At 39.6% G+C, this 19,112-nt stretch overlaps 2 protein-coding genes across 8 annotated transcripts in view; one reads left to right on the top strand and one right to left on the bottom strand.

The window, feature by feature from the left end:
- Positions 1 to 5,856, bottom strand: part of LOC134541425 (intraflagellar transport protein 56) — a 50,366-nt gene extending 44,510 nt beyond the window's left edge. For 3 of the 7 annotated variants that reach the window (XR_010076633.1, XR_010076635.1, XM_063384871.1), the window contains exons 1-3: positions 5,621 to 5,816; positions 1,793 to 1,930; positions 1,514 to 1,702 (exon numbers count right to left, since the gene is read on the bottom strand). Coding sequence is in view for 5 of the 7 variants with exons in the window: in XM_063384871.1 (XP_063240941.1) it covers positions 1,514 to 1,702; positions 1,793 to 1,930; positions 5,621 to 5,623 (330 nt within the window). In the remaining 2 variants the exon portion in view is untranslated. Of the gene's footprint in view, positions 1 to 1,513; positions 1,703 to 1,792; positions 1,931 to 5,620 lie in introns of all 7 variants that reach the window. The other 4 variants (XM_063384867.1, XM_063384868.1, XM_063384870.1 and 1 more) reach the window with 3 other exon arrangements.
- A 267-nt stretch (positions 5,857 to 6,123) lies between these two features.
- Positions 6,124 to 15,273, top strand: LOC134541438 (cytosolic Fe-S cluster assembly factor NUBP2 homolog). Its single transcript, XM_063384898.1, has 6 exons — positions 6,124 to 6,464; positions 7,740 to 7,828; positions 8,552 to 8,661; positions 9,904 to 10,015; positions 12,655 to 12,808; positions 14,343 to 15,273. The coding sequence occupies exons 1-6, from the start codon at positions 6,354 to 6,356 to the stop codon at positions 14,541 to 14,543; spliced, it is 777 nt and encodes a 258-aa protein (XP_063240968.1). The 5' UTR covers positions 6,124 to 6,353; the 3' UTR covers positions 14,544 to 15,273.
- Positions 15,274 to 19,112: the final 3,839 nt, after the last annotated feature.

Here is a 19,112-nt window from a genome sequence, read left to right as displayed (position 1 = left end):
ACAAAACGTAGTGAGGCTTCTAAAAAACCAAATTCATGCTTGCACGAAAACTGCTTGAAATTAATAAGTTTCTTAACTTTTCGCACCATCACTGTTTATTTTTTAGAGACTTTTTCGCGACTTTCGTGACAAGTTCTTCAGTTTCGTTACTTTTTCATGAATTCCGTGATTTTCGTGACATTGATATATCAGTCTTTCAATATATCGCTTGAATTACACAGGCCTCACAATCCCGTTCCTACCATCCTCTCTTTCAATTTGCCAGGGTTTCACGTGGTCAAGGGCGTACGCAGAAGCAGTTATGGGGGGCCAAATTCCTTGCCCTCCCCCATATCCTAAAAATCTTTAAAAAATCTCCCATTCTTGCCAAATAACAGGAAATAATTTGAAAGCAAACAGAGGGCAAAATAGTACTGTCTCCCCTTCTCCCCCCGAAACAAAAGTCTGCAAGCGCTCGGGCTTAGAATCATTCCAGGCACAAATGCTGGGACGGTTTATAACAATACAGCATGGCTGGCTTCTTCCCCAGTTTCCCCAACTTGCAAAGTGTGCATGCTTCGATGAGACGTAATCCCTCTTATATTATGAACGCGAAAGTGTGTTTGTCTGTCTGTCCCTCTTTCACGCAGAAACAGAGCAATGGATGATTTATTTTTTACAGATAGTTAATGGGCTGGAGAGTGATGTAGACTACGTGTAATTATGAAATTCAATCCCCAAGGGAGTGAAAAAGGGATAAATTAATATTTATAACAGGAAATCATAGGAGGTAGATCATAGACACAAACCGTGAGTTTTTGTTTCATCTCTATGTCCGCCACACGGTCATAGAGTAAGGTCTGGCAAACTTCCTATTTTTCTCCTAGGCAAAACCCATCCGCTTAGTGGAGCTCGCAGCTGCTAACGAACTACAAACGATAATATGGCTTTAAAATTTCGTCAATCGAATTTGTAACGCGATATCGTTTGGTGCATCCATCACGTCTTGCCTTCACACAAGATCAAGCTGAAGATTGTCATCCTGGTATGCCTATGTATTAAAAAGTATTTAAACTTGCTTTCACAACTTAATTTTATACTCTTATAAAATATAAATATAGTTGGTAGATCGCCGGTCACAAGATGGCGTCCCAATGTACATATTCAGCTGTGGCGAAAGAAAAATATCCATTTGTGTACATAACTCGTCCATATTTACTATCATATCCCGAAGTAAGTAAATGTGTGTGGTTATAGCAACGTAAAAAATAAAGGGGCGAAGATGGTTGGTTGCTTTAATGAATTATTCTATTGTTCGTAGCTTTGTTTATAACCTACGATGTCGCACAGATTCCTCGCCGCATATTACGTGAGTAGGCCTATTGCCGAAATACCTTGTTCCCTGAATTGCTTCTGAACTTATTAAAACTCGTTTTTGGGTTTAATTATAACGTAAAGTAACGTGATATTTAATACAGAGAGGGCAGGCAAGCGTCAACTTATATGAAAAAATGCTTCGAGGCAGCGTAGGTACCCTGTAGGCCTCCGGGTACATGCCGAGGAAGAAGTAGCAGCAGGCGAGGTTGAGGGCGACCTGCGGGGCCGGGCTCTTGGAGTGGCCCAGCGCCTCGTACACGGAGGCGGCCCGCCGGTAGTCCCCCAGGTGGAAGGCACAGTAGCCGACCCACAGCTCCGTCTCCGGGTCCCCCTTGCCGCCGCCGAACTGCACACACACACGCCCCGTCCCTCCGCATCAGCCCGCGGCTCGGAGCGCCCGACGCCGGTGGTCCCGCGCCTCAGCACCTCCCCCCACCTCCAGCACGGTGAGCGCGCCCGTGTAGTCGCGCGCGGCCAGGAACTCCTCCAGCCGGGGCGCCTGCTTTGCGCCGTGCTGCGGCTTCCCGTGGCCGGCCGTGCCGGCGTGCGTCGCCGGTTTGGCCCGCGACAGGATCTGCAACACCCACGCGTATTCACTTGGAGTGTTCTCGGAGCGGTGCCTGTCCAAAAAATGAAGAGTGCAAACAAAAAAAAGATCCAAAAAACAGTCACGAACAGGGTAACCAGAAATATACGGAAATTTTGCAAATTCGTTTGGTCGCAAGCTAGGATGCAAAAACCTTCACGCCATCGCACGGTGTTCATGATTGGACCGCAGTTGTTCGGACACGCCCCTCTGCGACTGTTAAAGGCAACGGTGCCCAGCTTATAGGTGAGAAGTAAGCGAATCAGGTAGTGCCAATCAACAAGAACAAGAAATTTCTGGAAAAGCAAATGTTGATAGAGCAAACATGTGATTTAAAGTAAAATCCCTAACTTTCCCTGACCAATTCAACTTCCCTTTTTCCTGATTTCCCGAACGCGAACCCCCTCGCCTCGTCTCCCGATTGTGAACCATCCCGCAATAATTGGAACTCGGATCGTTTTGGCAGGAGGCGAGAGGTTTGGGCACCAAACAACCGTTCTCACTGAGTCTGCCGGGTTGCCGGAAATAAAATTTAACGCATTTTTCTTGACCATTTCATGTCTTTTCGTAACCAATCGTACACTAACGTAAACACAGCAAATATCTACAGCTGATTTTATATTGCACCCGAGCCTAACTGTTCAGTAGTAGAAACTGCACTCTTATCAACGGGCCCGTCTAGTCAGGGGTGTATTTGTGTCGGTGAGGCAGAATGATAGTTGTGATGCTCGCTGGTGCTTCTAGCGCGGTGTCGACTCTGGACTGGCGCGCAGTCTTCTCGTCGTGCGTATGAGCGGCGACCGTAACATTATATATGTCGGAGAAATGAATAGGCTATAAATGTGTAATGCAAGTCCCTTACATGCTTTCAATAATCTGTACCTAATGGTTCAAGCATAGAAAGTATTCTTAAAACACACAATTTTACCATTTTCACTATTCTAAATATACAGTTTGTTAAAATCTAAGTAACAAAACATAACTACTTATCTGCCCTCAGGGTAATCTTAAATGCTTTTCGTAAACAGACACCGCTCGGATATGTTGAACATTTTCAAATCGTGTTGCATTTCTGAAGCTCTGCACATTGTATGTGTCCCCAGGTAGGATGAGGGCTTACAATAAATACTTTCAATCCAAGACAACACCTTATGGAGTCCTTTATAACATTGTCTCTCTGGAGACTCCGGAAAAAAGAGTGGCGAAGCTACTGTTTGGAAGGGAGGAAAATAAAACTACGAAATACTTTTTCCTTGGCATCTAAAAATAATATTCCTTTTATTATCCTGTGAAAAATTGTGCTGTTACAAGCAGTTTTTTTTCTTTTGGATTTTTTTAAATTTATGTAAGTTACCCTAAATGAACATAACGTGATCATAAAACCCCTTCTACCACTGATTTATCCTGCAGTCAAGTTATTAGCATTATAATTTCATGGAAATTGATCAAGAATCCATTTTTATTTTACTTATTTAAGATGAAGGAAGGGTTTAATGGAGCATAATTTAGTAAATAATCAGAGTTATTTTTTTCAAGAATAGGTATTCAGGTGTGTGCACAAGGTTCTATGTTATTTGGGCTTCCTGTTTCTTATCTTATCAGTGGTATGGAAACTTGCCTTTTGTTTTTTTAACTGTATAATTAACAAATAATGCATTTAATAGTGATGTTAGGAAGTTGGAACTGAGTCAATTTTGGTGGCGTTGTAATTATTGAACATTCAATCAACAGAATTCATGGTTAGTTACAAGATTTTTACAACCAGTGCTAAGCTGCCTGCAAGTGTATGCCTTATACGACCATCGTGAGAAACTGAAGACTCAAGAGACCTAATCAGTATTATTTAATGTACAACTTTTAAAAAACTATAAAAATTACAGTGGTCATTAACGGCTGATGTGGTTTGCAAGTATTGCTTTTCTTGTAAGGTTTCCTACGTATTATATTGTTCTGGTGATTTTCGTGACCGGGGAAATTCTATATTAAGGTCTTCACATAGTGTTGTATTATTTTTATCTGCATCCCACATCTTATTATCCATTATTTTTAACTGTTGGAAAAATATATTAAAATCCCCACCTGGAGATCTGTAAAATGCAAATATTTTATGTTTTCCAAAATTATTTCAATGGCTGAACACTCAATATCCTTTTCTCTGCTCAGTGACAAAAGATCCTGTCTACATTTTAAGTTGTTATGTATACCTAGCTGTACAAAAATACAACTTTCCTCTACCGAATAATTATTTCGGCAAAAACTGAACATTAACTTTAAATTACTCACTTTGCACATACTACCTACTTCGCTAGTGTTCCGTTATACGCCAAATATTTGGTACAAAATTACAATCAGAGTCATTTATAAGTAGATCTACATCAAGGTATTCGTTTATAATAATTTGTACATTTTAATGGGACAATTTTTAATTGATTTAAGGTAGTAATGCTTTCATTCACCATATTTGAATGTTTACAAGTTTTTATATTTTTACTACTTGAACTTGGTTGCAATACTGAAATAACCATTACAATCTTGAAGCCCACAAAACATTTTTGGAAAGATGATCTGGGTGGTCGAATTTTTTCTCTATCACAAACCCAGAAACTAGATCTAGTGTTCCCTATTTGCGGAGAAATCTCTGGGAAATGATTTTTATTTATTCGTGCAATTTTTTATTGCTCAAGAGATCTTTGCTAGCACTGTTGAAGTGGAGACCATGCTGTTGAAGCCTAAAATTTTAAATAAATATGCACTTCATGTGCATGTACTACAGTCATTTTATGCTCTAAGACTATTATGAACGTAGTCTGTGTAGAAACCTTTAGGCCCGCTCTGCAATAACATGGAATAGGAGATGGATCTCATGGAAGTGTTTCTACAATAGCACGCAGACGGATACGGACCCGTACGGATAGCTCGGCAATGCTGAGCTCTTCCATTTACGTTGCTTCATGCGACCAATAGAAGCAGAGTATTTGGCTGCAGTGGTAAGGTACTTACGTATTAACGCCACCGCAGAAGGAGTGAAATCATGTGAGCGGTTGATTAGGTCAGGATAGCTACATCATAAATTGGTAATTCCCAAGCAACCATAAGAAATATTTTATAATATTTTTAATGTAGCTATACTAACCCAACGAACCGTCCACAACGTTTGAAAGTTGTTTTAACGTAGCTAACCTTAAAAACCGCCAAATCTGTAGCTGCGGTGGCGTTAATACATAAGTACCTGGTAGCCTTATTTTTTGTTCTAAATACGTTAAAAATTATTTAACTACAAGCATATCTAGTCTTTTATTTTGACTTCGTGATTTATTTTGATTGTGCATGTAAAATTCTGCCCATGCTATGGCCTTGAAGCGTATAATTTTTTAATTAAAATATTTGTAACCTTGAAATACAATCTCATTGGTTGCAAATTTACAGTTTCCGTGAATTGTGGAAACTGTGGAGACGCGATGTCAAATGTTCCGGGTACTTCCACTGAAGAACGGGCATTTGGCAACGAGACAAAGCGAGTTTAATGGGGTAAGTTAATTGTGGACGGTTCCATTTTCCTGTCCAAGTCAAAATCGCATTACGAATTGTAACTGTGTCTATACATGTTTGGTCTCGATTCATAATTAGAGATTGATACTAGAATAATTGTGAACATTGAAGTCCAATGTCTTTACATACCATTTTCGCTTGGGTCTCTGCTTCAAAACCGTCACAATTCCGGCTGTGACCTCACTTTAAAATATTTCAAGTTTTAAATTCATATATTAATAAATATACATTAAAATAAATATATTAATTCCAACTAAACTCGAACATTTCCCAGTAAATTAAATATCAGTGCATTCTGAAAAATTCAAAAGCGTTTTAACGTTTAGAAGACTATTTTTTTTTTTAATTAGAAAAAAATATTCATTACTCATCGATATATTTTTATCGATGTATCAATTTTTTGTACATATATGAATTATATCGATAAATGCTCAAAGTTTTAAAACGTATTCTACAAGGGTTTGGGCTAAATGGTTAATCCTATACAAACTTTTGATGATTCATTAAATTATAACTATTTTTTCCTAGTCAAATTATAAACAATAAACTAAATTAAAATGCAAAAAAAAAACTTCAACCCAAACTGAAATTATTGTTTATTAGTTTAAACCATACATTACATTGAAGTGTTAAAACCTTTACGGCGTCTTTTGATTATGTCATAAAATTTGGCGGATTTTGGAAGGAAATACATAGATATTTTTGAGACTAATATTGGTGTACTATTATTTACTTGATGATTTAGTCTATGATTGGGTTATCTTATTCAAACTGTAAACACGGCGTACGAATACGAAAGATAATTCCAAATATTCTAAATTTCAAAGACAACAGGTTGTTGTTGAAGTAACAAGTAGGCAAAATGTTGGACGGTGTTAAGCACGTTATCTTGATACTGTCAGGGAAAGGTGGTGTTGGTAAATCAACCATAAGCACCCAACTAGCCCTCGCGCTGAAAGATTCCGGTTACAAGGTAAATGAGAGTCGCTTGTCTAAATATTACAATTAGTAGAGCGGCTAGGTGGGTGATGGGAATGTGGAGAAGGAAGGAGGGGCAGGATGGGAAACTGCATAGCCCAACGGAAATGATTAAGGAGTTGGGGTGGGAAACGTTACAGAGGAGAAGAAGAGTGGAAAGGTTGGTCAGGATGTTCAAGGTGCTGAAGGGGGAAGGGGGATGGGGGCAATTGGGAAGCAAAGTACATAGAGGGGAGTACAGAGGACGAAGAGACCACGGATGTAAGCTCCAGAGGGTGTGGAGGCGGACAGAGAGAGGGCGGAACACCTTCCTGGTGAGGACGGGGAGGGAGTGGAATGGGCTGGGGGAGGAAATGGTGGAGGTCAGGGATGGGAGGGAGCTGAGGAGAAAGCTGATGGAGGGGGGGGGGAGAGGGGAGTGAGTGGGAGTTCTTGCCACCGGGTGAAAGCCCAATTGCAGGTTAATAAGTAATAAATAAATAAATAGTACATTTTACCTGCGAACGGAGTATTCTTGACGCTCGAAAATTGTGGCCGCCTCAGCAAAGAAGTTTCATGGAGGGAGCATGTAGACAAGGTAGTGAAGAAGAGCAGACAGGCACTGGGCATGCTGGGACGAGTGCTCAGGGGGGGGAAGCAGCAGCATACGTGACAAGGCCTATAAAACTATGGTCCGCCCCATGCCGGAGTATGCCGCAGCAGTGTGGGACCCATACACGGCAGTACTTGAGAGGGAGCTGGAGGGGGTGCAGAGGAGAGCAGCTAGATGGGTGAAGGGCAAGTGGGGGAGAACAGACAGAGAAGGGAAGGGGGAGTGCAATACCACAGAGATGATGATAGGAATGAGATGGGAGAGCTTAAAGGATAGAAGACAGAAGGAGAGATTGGTCAAGATGTACCAGGTGCTGAGTGGAGTGGGAGGATGGGGAGAGCTGGGGGGGTCGAGTCATAATGGGAATGCCTAGAAGTAGGAAGGAAAATACTAGGAAGGTTTTCAAAGAGAGGTGTAGAACAGAAAGGGGAAAAAATGTGATGGTCGTGAGGACGGTAGGGGAATGGAACAGGCTGGAGGAGTGTGTGGCGGCTGGGAGTGTGGACCAGTTCAGAAGGAGAGTGAGGGGGAAGTGGGGAGAATGCTTGCCACTGGGCACTTCTGTACCCAATTGCAGCTATAATAATAATAAAAATTTGGGGAAGTGTGTTTATTTCTGCTTGGGAAAAGCGTCTGAGCTAGGAAATGTGCTGGTGCATGAGGGGTGACTGTCCGCAGGTGGGGCTACTGGACGTGGACCTGTGCGGTCCCAGCGTGCCGTACCTGCTGCAGTTGGAGGGCCGCGACGTGCACCAGTGTCCCGAGGGGTGAGCCCGGCGTTCCACCAGGAACCTGCCCCTCCCCAATGTACTGTTTCGAAACCCACCACGCCCAAAACATCGAAAATCACAGTCCAGAACACCGATATTATTCAAAACGCAGTTGTTCATTCGTGTCTGCGGTTTTTATCTTCAAGATGAGGATGTTTTAGATGCCACAATTTGAGCTCAATTGCAGCTCTGTACGTCTTGTAGCTCTCGAAATGCAGCACTTAAAAAAAAAATTGGTTATTTTTTTCCCAAAAAAAAGTGAAATTTTAAATTTTGAGTCAAATGTTAAGTCAAATATTGGGAAACATACTGATCCTAAGAAAATCGCCAGGAGTAAAGTTGTAGTGTATTATTTAAATTTGATTCTAACACAAAATGATGCATGTAGACCCAATTTGTGGCACAGTTATATAATTTACATTCTTTTAATTTGATGCATTATAAGATTTTCATTCTTGTCATCCGAGTTGAGTTTTGGATTAAAAATGCCAATTAATTTTGATGATTTTTTTGGAGCATTGTTATTTTGGCTTTATCGCAGTCCAGCACGTACAATCATGTTCTTGATCATGTACCATAGGATCAATGTGTGCAGGAGTATGCCGTCAGGATCAAGGGATAAACTTGGGCACATGTTGCGGAACCTTTTACCCAGGGAAGTTTGTCGTACAGTTTCATGTTGACGGAAGTTTGTTCTGGACTTGCGTGTGGGCTGTGCAGCTGGGTGCCGATCTACGCGGACAAAGACCAGCGGCTGGCCGTCATGTCCATCGGCTTCCTGCTGAAGGACAGGAACGACGGGGTCGTCTGGCGCGGCCCCAAGAAGACAGGTAGCTCTCGGCCCGGCCGCTGACCGTCCGCTCTGGCCGCGAGCGAGAGGACATGTGTACCCTCGTAACGGAACACCCCGTCATTACAAACTGATTGCCAAACCCCAGTGCATAGCGTAACCCCATGGACCTTTAGGCCCGCTCTGCAATAACATGGAATAGGAGATGGATCTCATGGAAGTGTTTCTACAATAGCACGCAGACGGGTACGGACCCGTATGGATTAGCTCGGCAATGCTAAGCTTTTCCATTTACTAATATTTTTTTTTGCCAAATCTCACAAAGAAACCACTTTCATCTATTTTTTCATGATAATTATGCATGTGTAGAAATATTCATCGCCTTGGCTGCTAGCTGTTCCGAAACTTTAACCCAAACATTAATTTCATCACTTATGTTTACATCTCTTTGGGCAGTTCTTTGTGTTTCTCCACTTCTCCACAATATACATTTTTTTATTTAACTTGTTTGGGATTGGTAAGGACTAAGAAATAACTTAAGGGGCCCCTGAATTAAGCTCTGCTTAAGATCTCTCTAGGAGTACCTTGACCACTGGTGAAACGATTCAAGTGTGCAGGCCAGCCTCACACGAGCCTTGAGCTGTCCTTGGGCGATATCGGTGGAACCGGCCGTAAGCATCTGAATCATGTTCAAGCAACGTTCTGCGACCGCAGAAAAAACTTGTCACTGCCGTCAAATAAAATCATTGAAAATATTTGGGACACACGTTAATTTTCTCCACATTTTTTTCCTGACATGTTACTATCCCTAATTATTTCAAATAAATAATTATAATAATTAATATATAGCAAAAGTAGAATAATAAAAACTTGTTTGAATCATCAATGTGATACAAAATAAGAATATCAATGTCAACAGACCAGGTAGTGGTGTACTGCGATCTGAGCGTGGGACAGACTGCAGCTCCGCATTTGTTTGGTTATTTTGAAAACTTTTGTCCACCTATCTTGTAGATAACATTTGTAGTCACTTTTTCACTTTTTTTTTTGTTATATACATATTACCGTCTAACTATATTCTAAGGTGGGTTTATTTCTTTGTACAAATAAGTAACAAAATCTTTCGTTGCTTTACTCGCTTTACGAAAAGAAACATTTTTTGTTTGTTTCAAAGCTAGTATTTCCTTACATTTTTATGATGATATTTACATTGAAGATGAACAAATTTGTATTAATTTCATAATTTTTTTTTACTATAGCAAAATGCTGTGTCTGTCCGCAGCGATGATCAAGCAGTTTCTGAGCGACGTGTACTGGCGGGACATTGACTACCTCGTCATCGACACGCCCCCCGGAACGTCCGACGAGCACATAACCGTCATGGAGAACGTCAGGTCAGTCGGTCTCTCGCCTGACCCGGGCATCTCGCTGGTTTGTTTGACGTCGGGCGAAAATTCCAAGCATTGATTTGATTTGATTTGATTTGATTTGATTTTTTTATTTCACTCAATAGACCATACAATGGTATAGAATATGTCAAAAGAAAAATTACAAATGAACATAAATACAAACACATAAACAGGTACAAGAACAGTATTAAAAGCATTACAAAATTAAAATAATATAATATAACAGCTGCTATTCTATGAATAAGCACCTATTATATATTATATATAAAAGAAATTAGATATAAAAGAAAAGTCATACATAAAAAAAAAAAATTACGTAGCTACCTCCTGTTCATAATCATCTATATTATAAAAAGCCTTATGTGATAAATAAAGAAATAATTCCTTTTTAAATAAATTATATTGGTCCATATTTTTTAGAACTTTGTGTTAGCTCTACCAACGTTCGCTCTTCCATCGGCCGATTCGTCAGCAAGAAACGTTTTTTTATTCTTGTTAATCGGCACTAACCTGATTCGCTTACTTCTCCCCTAGCGGGACATCATTGGCTCACGTTCGCAGAGGGGCGTGTCCAAATAACTGTGGTCCAATCATGAACACAGTGCGAGATTTTTAAGTGTTTGCATTGTAGCTTGCGACCAAATTAATCCGCGAAATTTCTGTGCCTCTAATCCATCAGATTACTATGCTGTAATTTAAAAAAATAATTATATATATTTATATATTTTAAGAAACGAGTCTAAATTGTTGTTGAATTCAGGAAAAATTAAAAGGAAGAATTTATGTGGCAAATGACCTAAATCTGTAAGGTGTGTGAAACAAGTATTCCTTATTTACTTATTCATTCACTCACACTTTACATTTGGTTATGGTATATACCGTAAGGCTATGGAACAAGTAATTTGTACAGGTATTATTTATGTTCTACATGTACAAAATAAACTGAAATATACATTTGCAACAAAATAATATGTGTGAACATACTTTTAAATAATAACAAGTTTCAGAAAATTTACATTTAAATAGTGGGGAATGAAAACAAAAAATTGTTTCTAGGATATGCGCAACTGTCATCTGTTATAAATTTATGAATGTTTAACATTAAAGAAAGTTACAGAAGTTACTTGTGTGAGTTCACAGTGCAACAGACCTGAAATGGAACATGGTTTTGTCTTAATTCAAATAAACACAAACAGCTACGTTGAGATTCACTTATTGATTTTTGTTACCAGTATTAGTAAACTTAACGCACGGGTGCTTACTGTACGCTTCAAATATTTAGGATAGTTACAGTAATTCGTACAGAACATTACCGTCCGTAATGACTTGGTGCAATCTTTTGTAATACATCTCTCCTCTGTGGTTTTCATCTATGCATGTTGTTATAAATTTAAATTATTTAAATCAGTGTATTAGTTTACAAGTTAATGAAATTTTACAAGTTTTTAGAAAAAAAAATATATAATTTTGGTGCAAAACAAACCAAAGCAAAGTACGGATTTGTAAAATGATGTTTGGAAATTTAAGTTTTGTGATTCCCAGCACCATAACTGTTTCTAACGGCGCATTTTCCGTGGATTTTTGCGGCCAGTCTTTTCAGTTCCGTTACATTTTGCGTGTCTGTCGTCACCTGCAGCGCTCTTGTAGCGAGAAGTAACTCGGCGAGCGAGCGGGCAGGAAAGGGAACGCAGTACGTCCGCGCCGTGTCGTGCACCCCGCGTAGGGTTGCCAACCGTCCCGTATTGTACGGGATTTCCCGTATTCTGTGACTAAAAGAATTACCCCGTACGTAGGCAGGACGGGACGTCTGTCTGTGCGTAGGGTTGCGAACTGTCCCGTATTGTACGGGATTTCCCGTATTCTGTGACTAAAAGAATTATCCCGTACGTAGGCAGGACGGGACATGATATTTCCCGTATCTTGTTTTAAGTTCAATTCACACACCTGCATAAAATTGAAAAAGTATTTTTCCCCCGCCTGCTTCGCACCACCTGTTATATGTATTGAGACATTGCGAGGCTCCATTAACTCCGCAGTTCACTGGCCACCAAATAGTTCATGTTGACGCCGACAGGTGGCATCACTCGTCCGTGCTTAGTCCGTCATGTTTATGTTGATACCGTGTTGAGTTGAAAACGGATAAAGTTATCTTTATTATCATATCTTTATGTATTAAATTCATCACTCAAAAAATTGAAGGGGCAAGTGGATGAAGGTGTTATGTTACAAAACTATTGTTTTGAGAAAAAGGCTCCGAAAATAATTTGTTTGCTACTTGCTTATGAGTACATAGCACCTTTATCAACTCGTAACTATGTTATTTTTGAAGTTAGAAGGAAGGTGTGTTTACCATTACATAGAATGCATCATAACACCTTCATCCTTGGACTTAGTCAATTTTTCAATGCAACATAACACCTTCATCCACTTACTCCTTCAATTATTAGGCCAATACCAAAAATATTTTAATATTTCAACCAGGCGCATAATTTATTTTCAGATACAAAAACTGCTAAAATAGCACCAATTTGAATCTAGACCCCCGCTCTATCAGGTGGGGTTCAGTGTCCCTTATGGCCAGGGTGAAATAGTTGGTAACCCCGCGTGTGCGCGGCTGTTCCCAGGGACCTGAACTGCGACGGGGCAGTGGTGGTGACGACGCCCCAGGAAGTGGCCATCGACGACGTGCGCAAGGAGCTGACGTTCTGCCGCAAGACGGGCATCCCGGTGCTGGGCATACTGGAGAACCTCAGCGGCTTCGTCTGCCCCTCCTGCACCGTGAGTACCGCAGCCGCCCCCTCGTCCCCTACTCTCCGGCTGGTTGGTTTCGACGTGATAACGTCCTATCGATCAAAGAGGGCCCGGCTGCACGCACGGGAAAAGCATGACTCGTTGTCACGCTCCGCCCGAGCCGAGCGTGCGGTAAACCGGCCAACCAACCGTGCGAGAAAATCTTCCATAATATCAAACAGGTTAAGGCGGGGCTTTTTAAAAGCAGCAAATTTAAAAAAAAAATTTGATTAATTTGTCCAATTTTGTCATTTCAAATTAACAATTTATTGACGCTGATTTGATTTCAGTTTATTTCTATAACTACTTGTTCGTGATTATACTTAAACAAATTATTTAAATTAAATTTTGCAAAAACTGTAAATAATATTTGAAAATTAAAAAGTATGCAAATTTTCATCAATGTTTTCTTAAGTCGTTATCACGTAAAATTATTGCCCGTAAACCGACTTTACAGACAATCCCCCTTTTTTATTCTCCCTCCTGCCGAGCACACATGGTCAGCCACAACAGTGCAATGTCAGTTTTTTCCCACCCAAAATAAAAAAGAGGGTTGTCGGTAAAGTTGGTTCACGGACGATAATTTTACGTGGTAACGTCAGGAGAAAACATTGATGAAAAATTGCATACTTTAACCTGTTTGATATCATAGCAGATTTTCTGGCACGGCGGTCGGCCGGTTCTTGCACGCTCGGCTCGGGCGGAACGTGACGAGTTGTGCTGTTCCGTGCGTGCAGCCAGCGTTCATTAGAATTTATAAGACGTCACGTCAAAAATAAAAAAACTGCATGTGGGTCGCAGCACATGTTGTCAGACTAAAAAAAAATATGCGCGAAACGTGCGAGATCCGCACGCGGGTAGATACAGTTAGTTAGCCGTCGATAGTCCAGGGAAACCGCTAACCCACGACTGTGTCTGTGGCCTGTGTCCGAGTGTTCGCGTAATGTCTGTCGGTACACGGCAGACTTTCTTCGTCGTGTTTATTTCGCCGCCACCGAGGATGACGGAGCAACCGCGAGACGCCTCTCCTCTTGTCTTGTTAAACCACGTGGCTATAAATATATACTTGACAACCCCGGTTTAAGAGTACCTCCTTTTAACAGTCGTTTAACTTCCACTTTATGTACAGTTAATAGAAGTAATGATCTTATGTTTAGGCTAGTAACCAATTTTAATAAATTTGATAAAGACTTCAATTATTTTCCGTAGTTCTTAATGATCATGTGTGTTTTAGTTCTGTATTGTCTAAATTGTAACGTTTTAATTTTGTTTTATTGTCTTCGTTATGTGCGTTTTGTTTTTACATGTATTACATTGTATTGTTTTGTGTTTTTCATTTATGTTAATTATTGTGAGTGTATTTTTGTCTAATTGTGTGCCAACCATTAAAGGCTCTGTCCTGTTAGTTGGCATGTTACAATTATAAATAAATAAATAAAATAACGTGACCAGCCGCTAGTTTTGGAAAGAAGAGAGGTTTGCTGTGAGTTCTCTCGTCACGCGCGCTGTCCGCTCGGCGCAGGAGTGCACCAACATCTTCTCCAGCGGCGGGGGCCGGGCGCTGGCGACGCTGGCGGGCGTCCCGTTCCTGGGGAGCCTGCCCGTGGACTCCAGGCTGGGGCGGTGCGGCGAGACGGGGCGCAGCTGCCTGGCGGAGTTCCCCGAGTCCCCGGCCGCGGGGCTGTTCCGCGCCCTCGTGGCGCGCCTGGCCGCGCCGTGCTAGCCCCCTCCCCGGCTCCGCGGTCACGTCACTCCGCGTCCGTGCTTCACGTCCGGGTTCCGCCGACTCTCGATCCATGCCATGTTAGTTTTACCATTTGGATAACTTGGATTTCATCGAATATTTTTCTTATAGAATTGTTTATTAAATACGTCGGATGTTGGGACGTAATCAGCCGATCGGAATCGTGCCTAGCGAAAACTGGAATGGCCGCCCGTTTCCGTCACACCGAATCTTTAAAACGGTGAAGAACACGTGAACGATTAAAGAGGTTATAAAAGGTAAAAATAACCAAAATATTACTAAAACAAATGTTGTGTGCAAAATAATTTTATATGTAAAAACCAAACGATGATTCTGTATCTTTTAAGAATCACAGAACATTGTTTTTTTATAATATGACGATAATCAGTTAAATTTATAAGATATTTAAAAGTTAATAATTCACAAAAATCATTACAATTTCATAATTATTATCCGGAACTGTGATGCATTATTCTAAATTCAAAATTAAATTAAAAGCTAGAATTTTGAGATCTGACGATGACAGGCAAGATTTTACGGTTTCGTGTACAAAGTAACGCAGTAGAAATCCGCTGATCTGGACTAGATGAGACTGGATCTTGCCTGCATCTCTGAAAGTTCGGACCAAATGGAATTCGCCTTGAAATGCACGTAATACAATGTTATATGATGGGTGAAACTGTTAAAAATAAAAACATTTTAAACATAATTTATACTGTTTTTTTTCTGCAGCTTAATTTCAGTTTCAATACTTCTGGTGTTTGACCTGTGAACTGGTGTAGCGTTATTAGTGGGACTAGCTGTATCTGAATTTTCAATTATTACAGTGTTATAGTTTTATTCCTGTAAATGCAGTTTTTTTTGTGTGGAAAATTGTGAGAAAAATGAAATAACACTACAATGTTAGTCAATTTGATTGTATTTTAATCTGAACAAATCTTTACCCAAATTACAATCAACATCCAAAATTCAGTGAACGGCATTGTTTTAGCACTTGTTTTGTAACATCATGTTTGGAAAAAGTGAATTTTTAAAATAAATTTGTGTTCCATGGCGCATGACACCATTTTTTCATTTCAGATTCTGATGTGTACGGGAAATTAATTAAATACTTTCTCATTTATTTCACCATTTGAGCAATTTTGCCTTGTATACATTTTATAATTAAAAATATGAAAAATTTGTGATTGTGGTAAAACTAAAAAAATAATTAAATTTCTGATGCTCTCAGTTGAAATGTGATTTTGTATGATTATTATTATTATCATTTTCTTCTTTTACCCGATTTCCTACGAAAACAAACACACTTTTTATGGATGTTATTTTAAGAAAGTTACATTTTCACAACATTTTCGGCAAAAGTAGTATTTCGAAAACAGTCCATCTTAGAGAATGGAACTTGTTGCAAATTTAGCATGAGCTAAATTTTTCTTATCTTTGACCATTTTAATTTTATTAGCAAAACAACCGTCACAACAAGCGGAAGTGAGACTTCAAAGGCAACTTAACGCACGGCGTACGGACTGTTCACACAGGTTTGTGAACAAAGAAAATCAAAGTATGTAATTTTTTTTTTATAAAAAGAGTTAATTTATATTAAATTTTGTATGCTTACTAACATTTAAATATTACTTGGGCCAAATACAACTGTAATAGCACAGAAGTTAAAAGTTTTTAGCAAGCAGCTAGTGTTTGATGCAAGAACAGATGTTTTCACTTAAAAAATTCAACATGATAAAATAAAATTGTGGTTAAACCACAAATTTGTGGCCAATCAAGTTGCAGAAAACTGGGGGCTCTACTGTACCTATTCAGCCGCACTACAAAAATATTTTTTATTGAAACACACTGATGTCTGAATATAATTTTGTTTTTAAATAACAAAGTTTGTTGATTAATTTTTATTTTCTGTAAAAATTATGTCAAATGTATGATCAAAATAATTTCTCAATAGTTTCATTAATAAGTCATATTTTTTACAAAGTGCAAAAATTACTTTACCCTTCATGGCAGGGTGCGGATGAGTATTCGTTTCCATATTTGCTTTTAAAACTTTTTTTTTTTACATAAGCAGAGTGAAAATGGCTTAAACTCGTGTTTTCAGAATGTTTTCAGGCTTGAAACGCCCGGTACATATTCTTGAAAGCACTTGAGGGACTTGCATTACATACTTATCTTCATTTCTCCGCCATGTAATGTTACGGTCGCCTCTCATACGCACGACGAGAAGACTGCGCGCCAGTCCAGAGGAGACACCGCGCTAGAAGCACCAGCGAGCGTCTCACCCCCCCCTCCCCCCTTATCTCCAAGCACCTTAATTGAGACGGTTTTCAGAATGGCAAAATATAAATTAACAGTTGCCAAACTGTTTATGAGGGGAAAAAATCAACACACACACTGTTGACGATAAGACTTTTAAAAACATTCTTCAAACCCATGAACCAATTAAAAAAAATATCTTGCAGCACATGACTAGTATAACATATGTATCAATAACTATATGTATCAGTAAATTTGCAGCTGAAAGGAGTTTTAAAGACTAAATTTTATCTAATTCATATTATATTTTGACGGAAATTATAGATGCCTAACATGATTCTGAACCTGATTATAGTTTAAAAGTATAACGTAAATGTTTTTCAGTTTCAAATGTGATTATATATTGTTCAAAACGCTTACTCAAGATTATGCTGTTAATTGTAAATACTAAAATGATTTACACGTTGCCGTCACCCGACCTATGTAAAAGGCCCGGGGGGTACCTGACGGGCGCTACGGGCGTCGCGGTGCTCTTGTTGTCCGGAGGGGCGCCAGGCTAGCGGGCTGCTAGGCCGTTGGTGTTGGGTCGTGGGTACTCTGCCCCCGCGTGCCCCGCCAGGTACACGGCTTGAATCTACCCTGAATGGTTCTCTCTTGACTGTGAAGGCCGCTCGGCCGTGTGGAGGACGGGAGACTCCGGAAAATTAGTGTACACGAGTTGGTGAGAATTACCTTTAATCTAGTCCCGCTACAAAACACTCTCACCAACACTTGGCGACGTCTAGCCGTTACACAATTAACACAGAAAAAACATAACACTACGCGACATTAATGGTTACCGCGGCAGTCTCGCGGGACGCGGGTCGATGCTCGCTGGAGACGGCCAGCGCCGAACATTAACGGGCTCCTAAATTCGACGAAACACTTACGTGTGTGCCAGGGCCTGTCTAGGGGGGGGGCAAAAGGGGAATTTGCCCCGGGCCTCACAGTCTAAGGGGCCTCAAATTTTATTCAAAAAATATATCATTATTTAAAGTGAATTCCCATTTTATATATGGGGTAATAATAACTTGTCTTTAAATTTAGATAGGTACCTATTTATTTAGTTTTGTAAAGCATGATTCCACAATAAAAGCACACCATGCTGTAACTTGTATGGTTTTATTTATAACTACTGAGTAAGTCACCGACATTGACGCCGGTCGCCGGTAACTACTGTCATGGTCGTTTGTTATAATCCCTCGTTTGAATAAATCTGAAATATGGCAAAATGGCGGACTTTGAGTTTTTTTTTGTTGCCGATTTTGTGACAAGTGCTGCCATCTATTGAATAATATTTAATTTTAAAAAAGACACCTCTTCCTTTGATTATAATCCCCTGGTAGAATAAATACGAAATATGGCAACATGGCGACTTTCATTTTTTTTTTTTTTAACGATTTTGTGGCAAGTGGTGCCATCTATTGAGTAATATTTAATTTTAAAAAAGACAGCTCTTCCTTTGGTTATAATTCCCTGGTAGAATAAATACGAAATATGGCAAAATGGCGGACTTTCAGTTTTTTTTTTGTTGCAGATTTTGTGACAAGTGATGCCATCTATTGAGTAATATTTAATTAAAAAAAAAAAAACACATTTTCCTTTGGTTATAATCCCCTGGTAGATTAAATACGAAATATGGTTAAATGGAGGACGTTCAGTGTTTTTTGCCGATTTTGTGGCAAGTGCTGCCATCTATTGAGTAATATTTAATTTTAAAAAAGACACCTCTTCCTTTGATTATAATCCCCTGGTAGAATAAATACGAAATATGGCAAAATGGCGACTTTCAGTTTTTTTTTGTTGCCGATTTTGTGACAAGTGCTGCCATCTATTGAATAATATTTAATTTTAAAAAAGACACCTCTTCCTTTGATTATAATCCCCTGGTAGAATAAATACGAAATATGGCAACATGGCGACTTTCAGTTTTTTTTTTTTTTTAACGATTTTGTGGCAAGTGGTGCCATCTATTGAGTAATATTTAATTTTAAAAAAGACACCTCTTCCTTTGGTTATAATTCCCTGGTAGAATAAATACGAAATATGGCAAAATGGCGGACTTTCAGTTTTTTTTTTGTTGCAGATTTTGTGGCAAGTGCTGCCATCTATTGAGGTTATCTTAAACTATGTAACACCTCTCCCTTGTTTCTGACGCCCTGTTAGAATGAAAATTAAATAGTGGGATATGTGCAAGCAAAAAGCTTATTTTCTCTCCCACTGATGAAAATAAATAAGTAGGCTTTAGTT

Source organism: Bacillus rossius, chromosome 18, assembly GCF_032445375.1.
Source record: "Bacillus rossius redtenbacheri isolate Brsri chromosome 18, Brsri_v3, whole genome shotgun sequence".
In the NCBI taxonomy this organism is placed as follows: domain Eukaryota; kingdom Metazoa; phylum Arthropoda; class Insecta; order Phasmatodea; family Bacillidae; genus Bacillus; species Bacillus rossius.
Note: the sequence above shows the minus strand (reverse complement) of the source record. Positions and strands in the feature narration are given on the sequence as shown.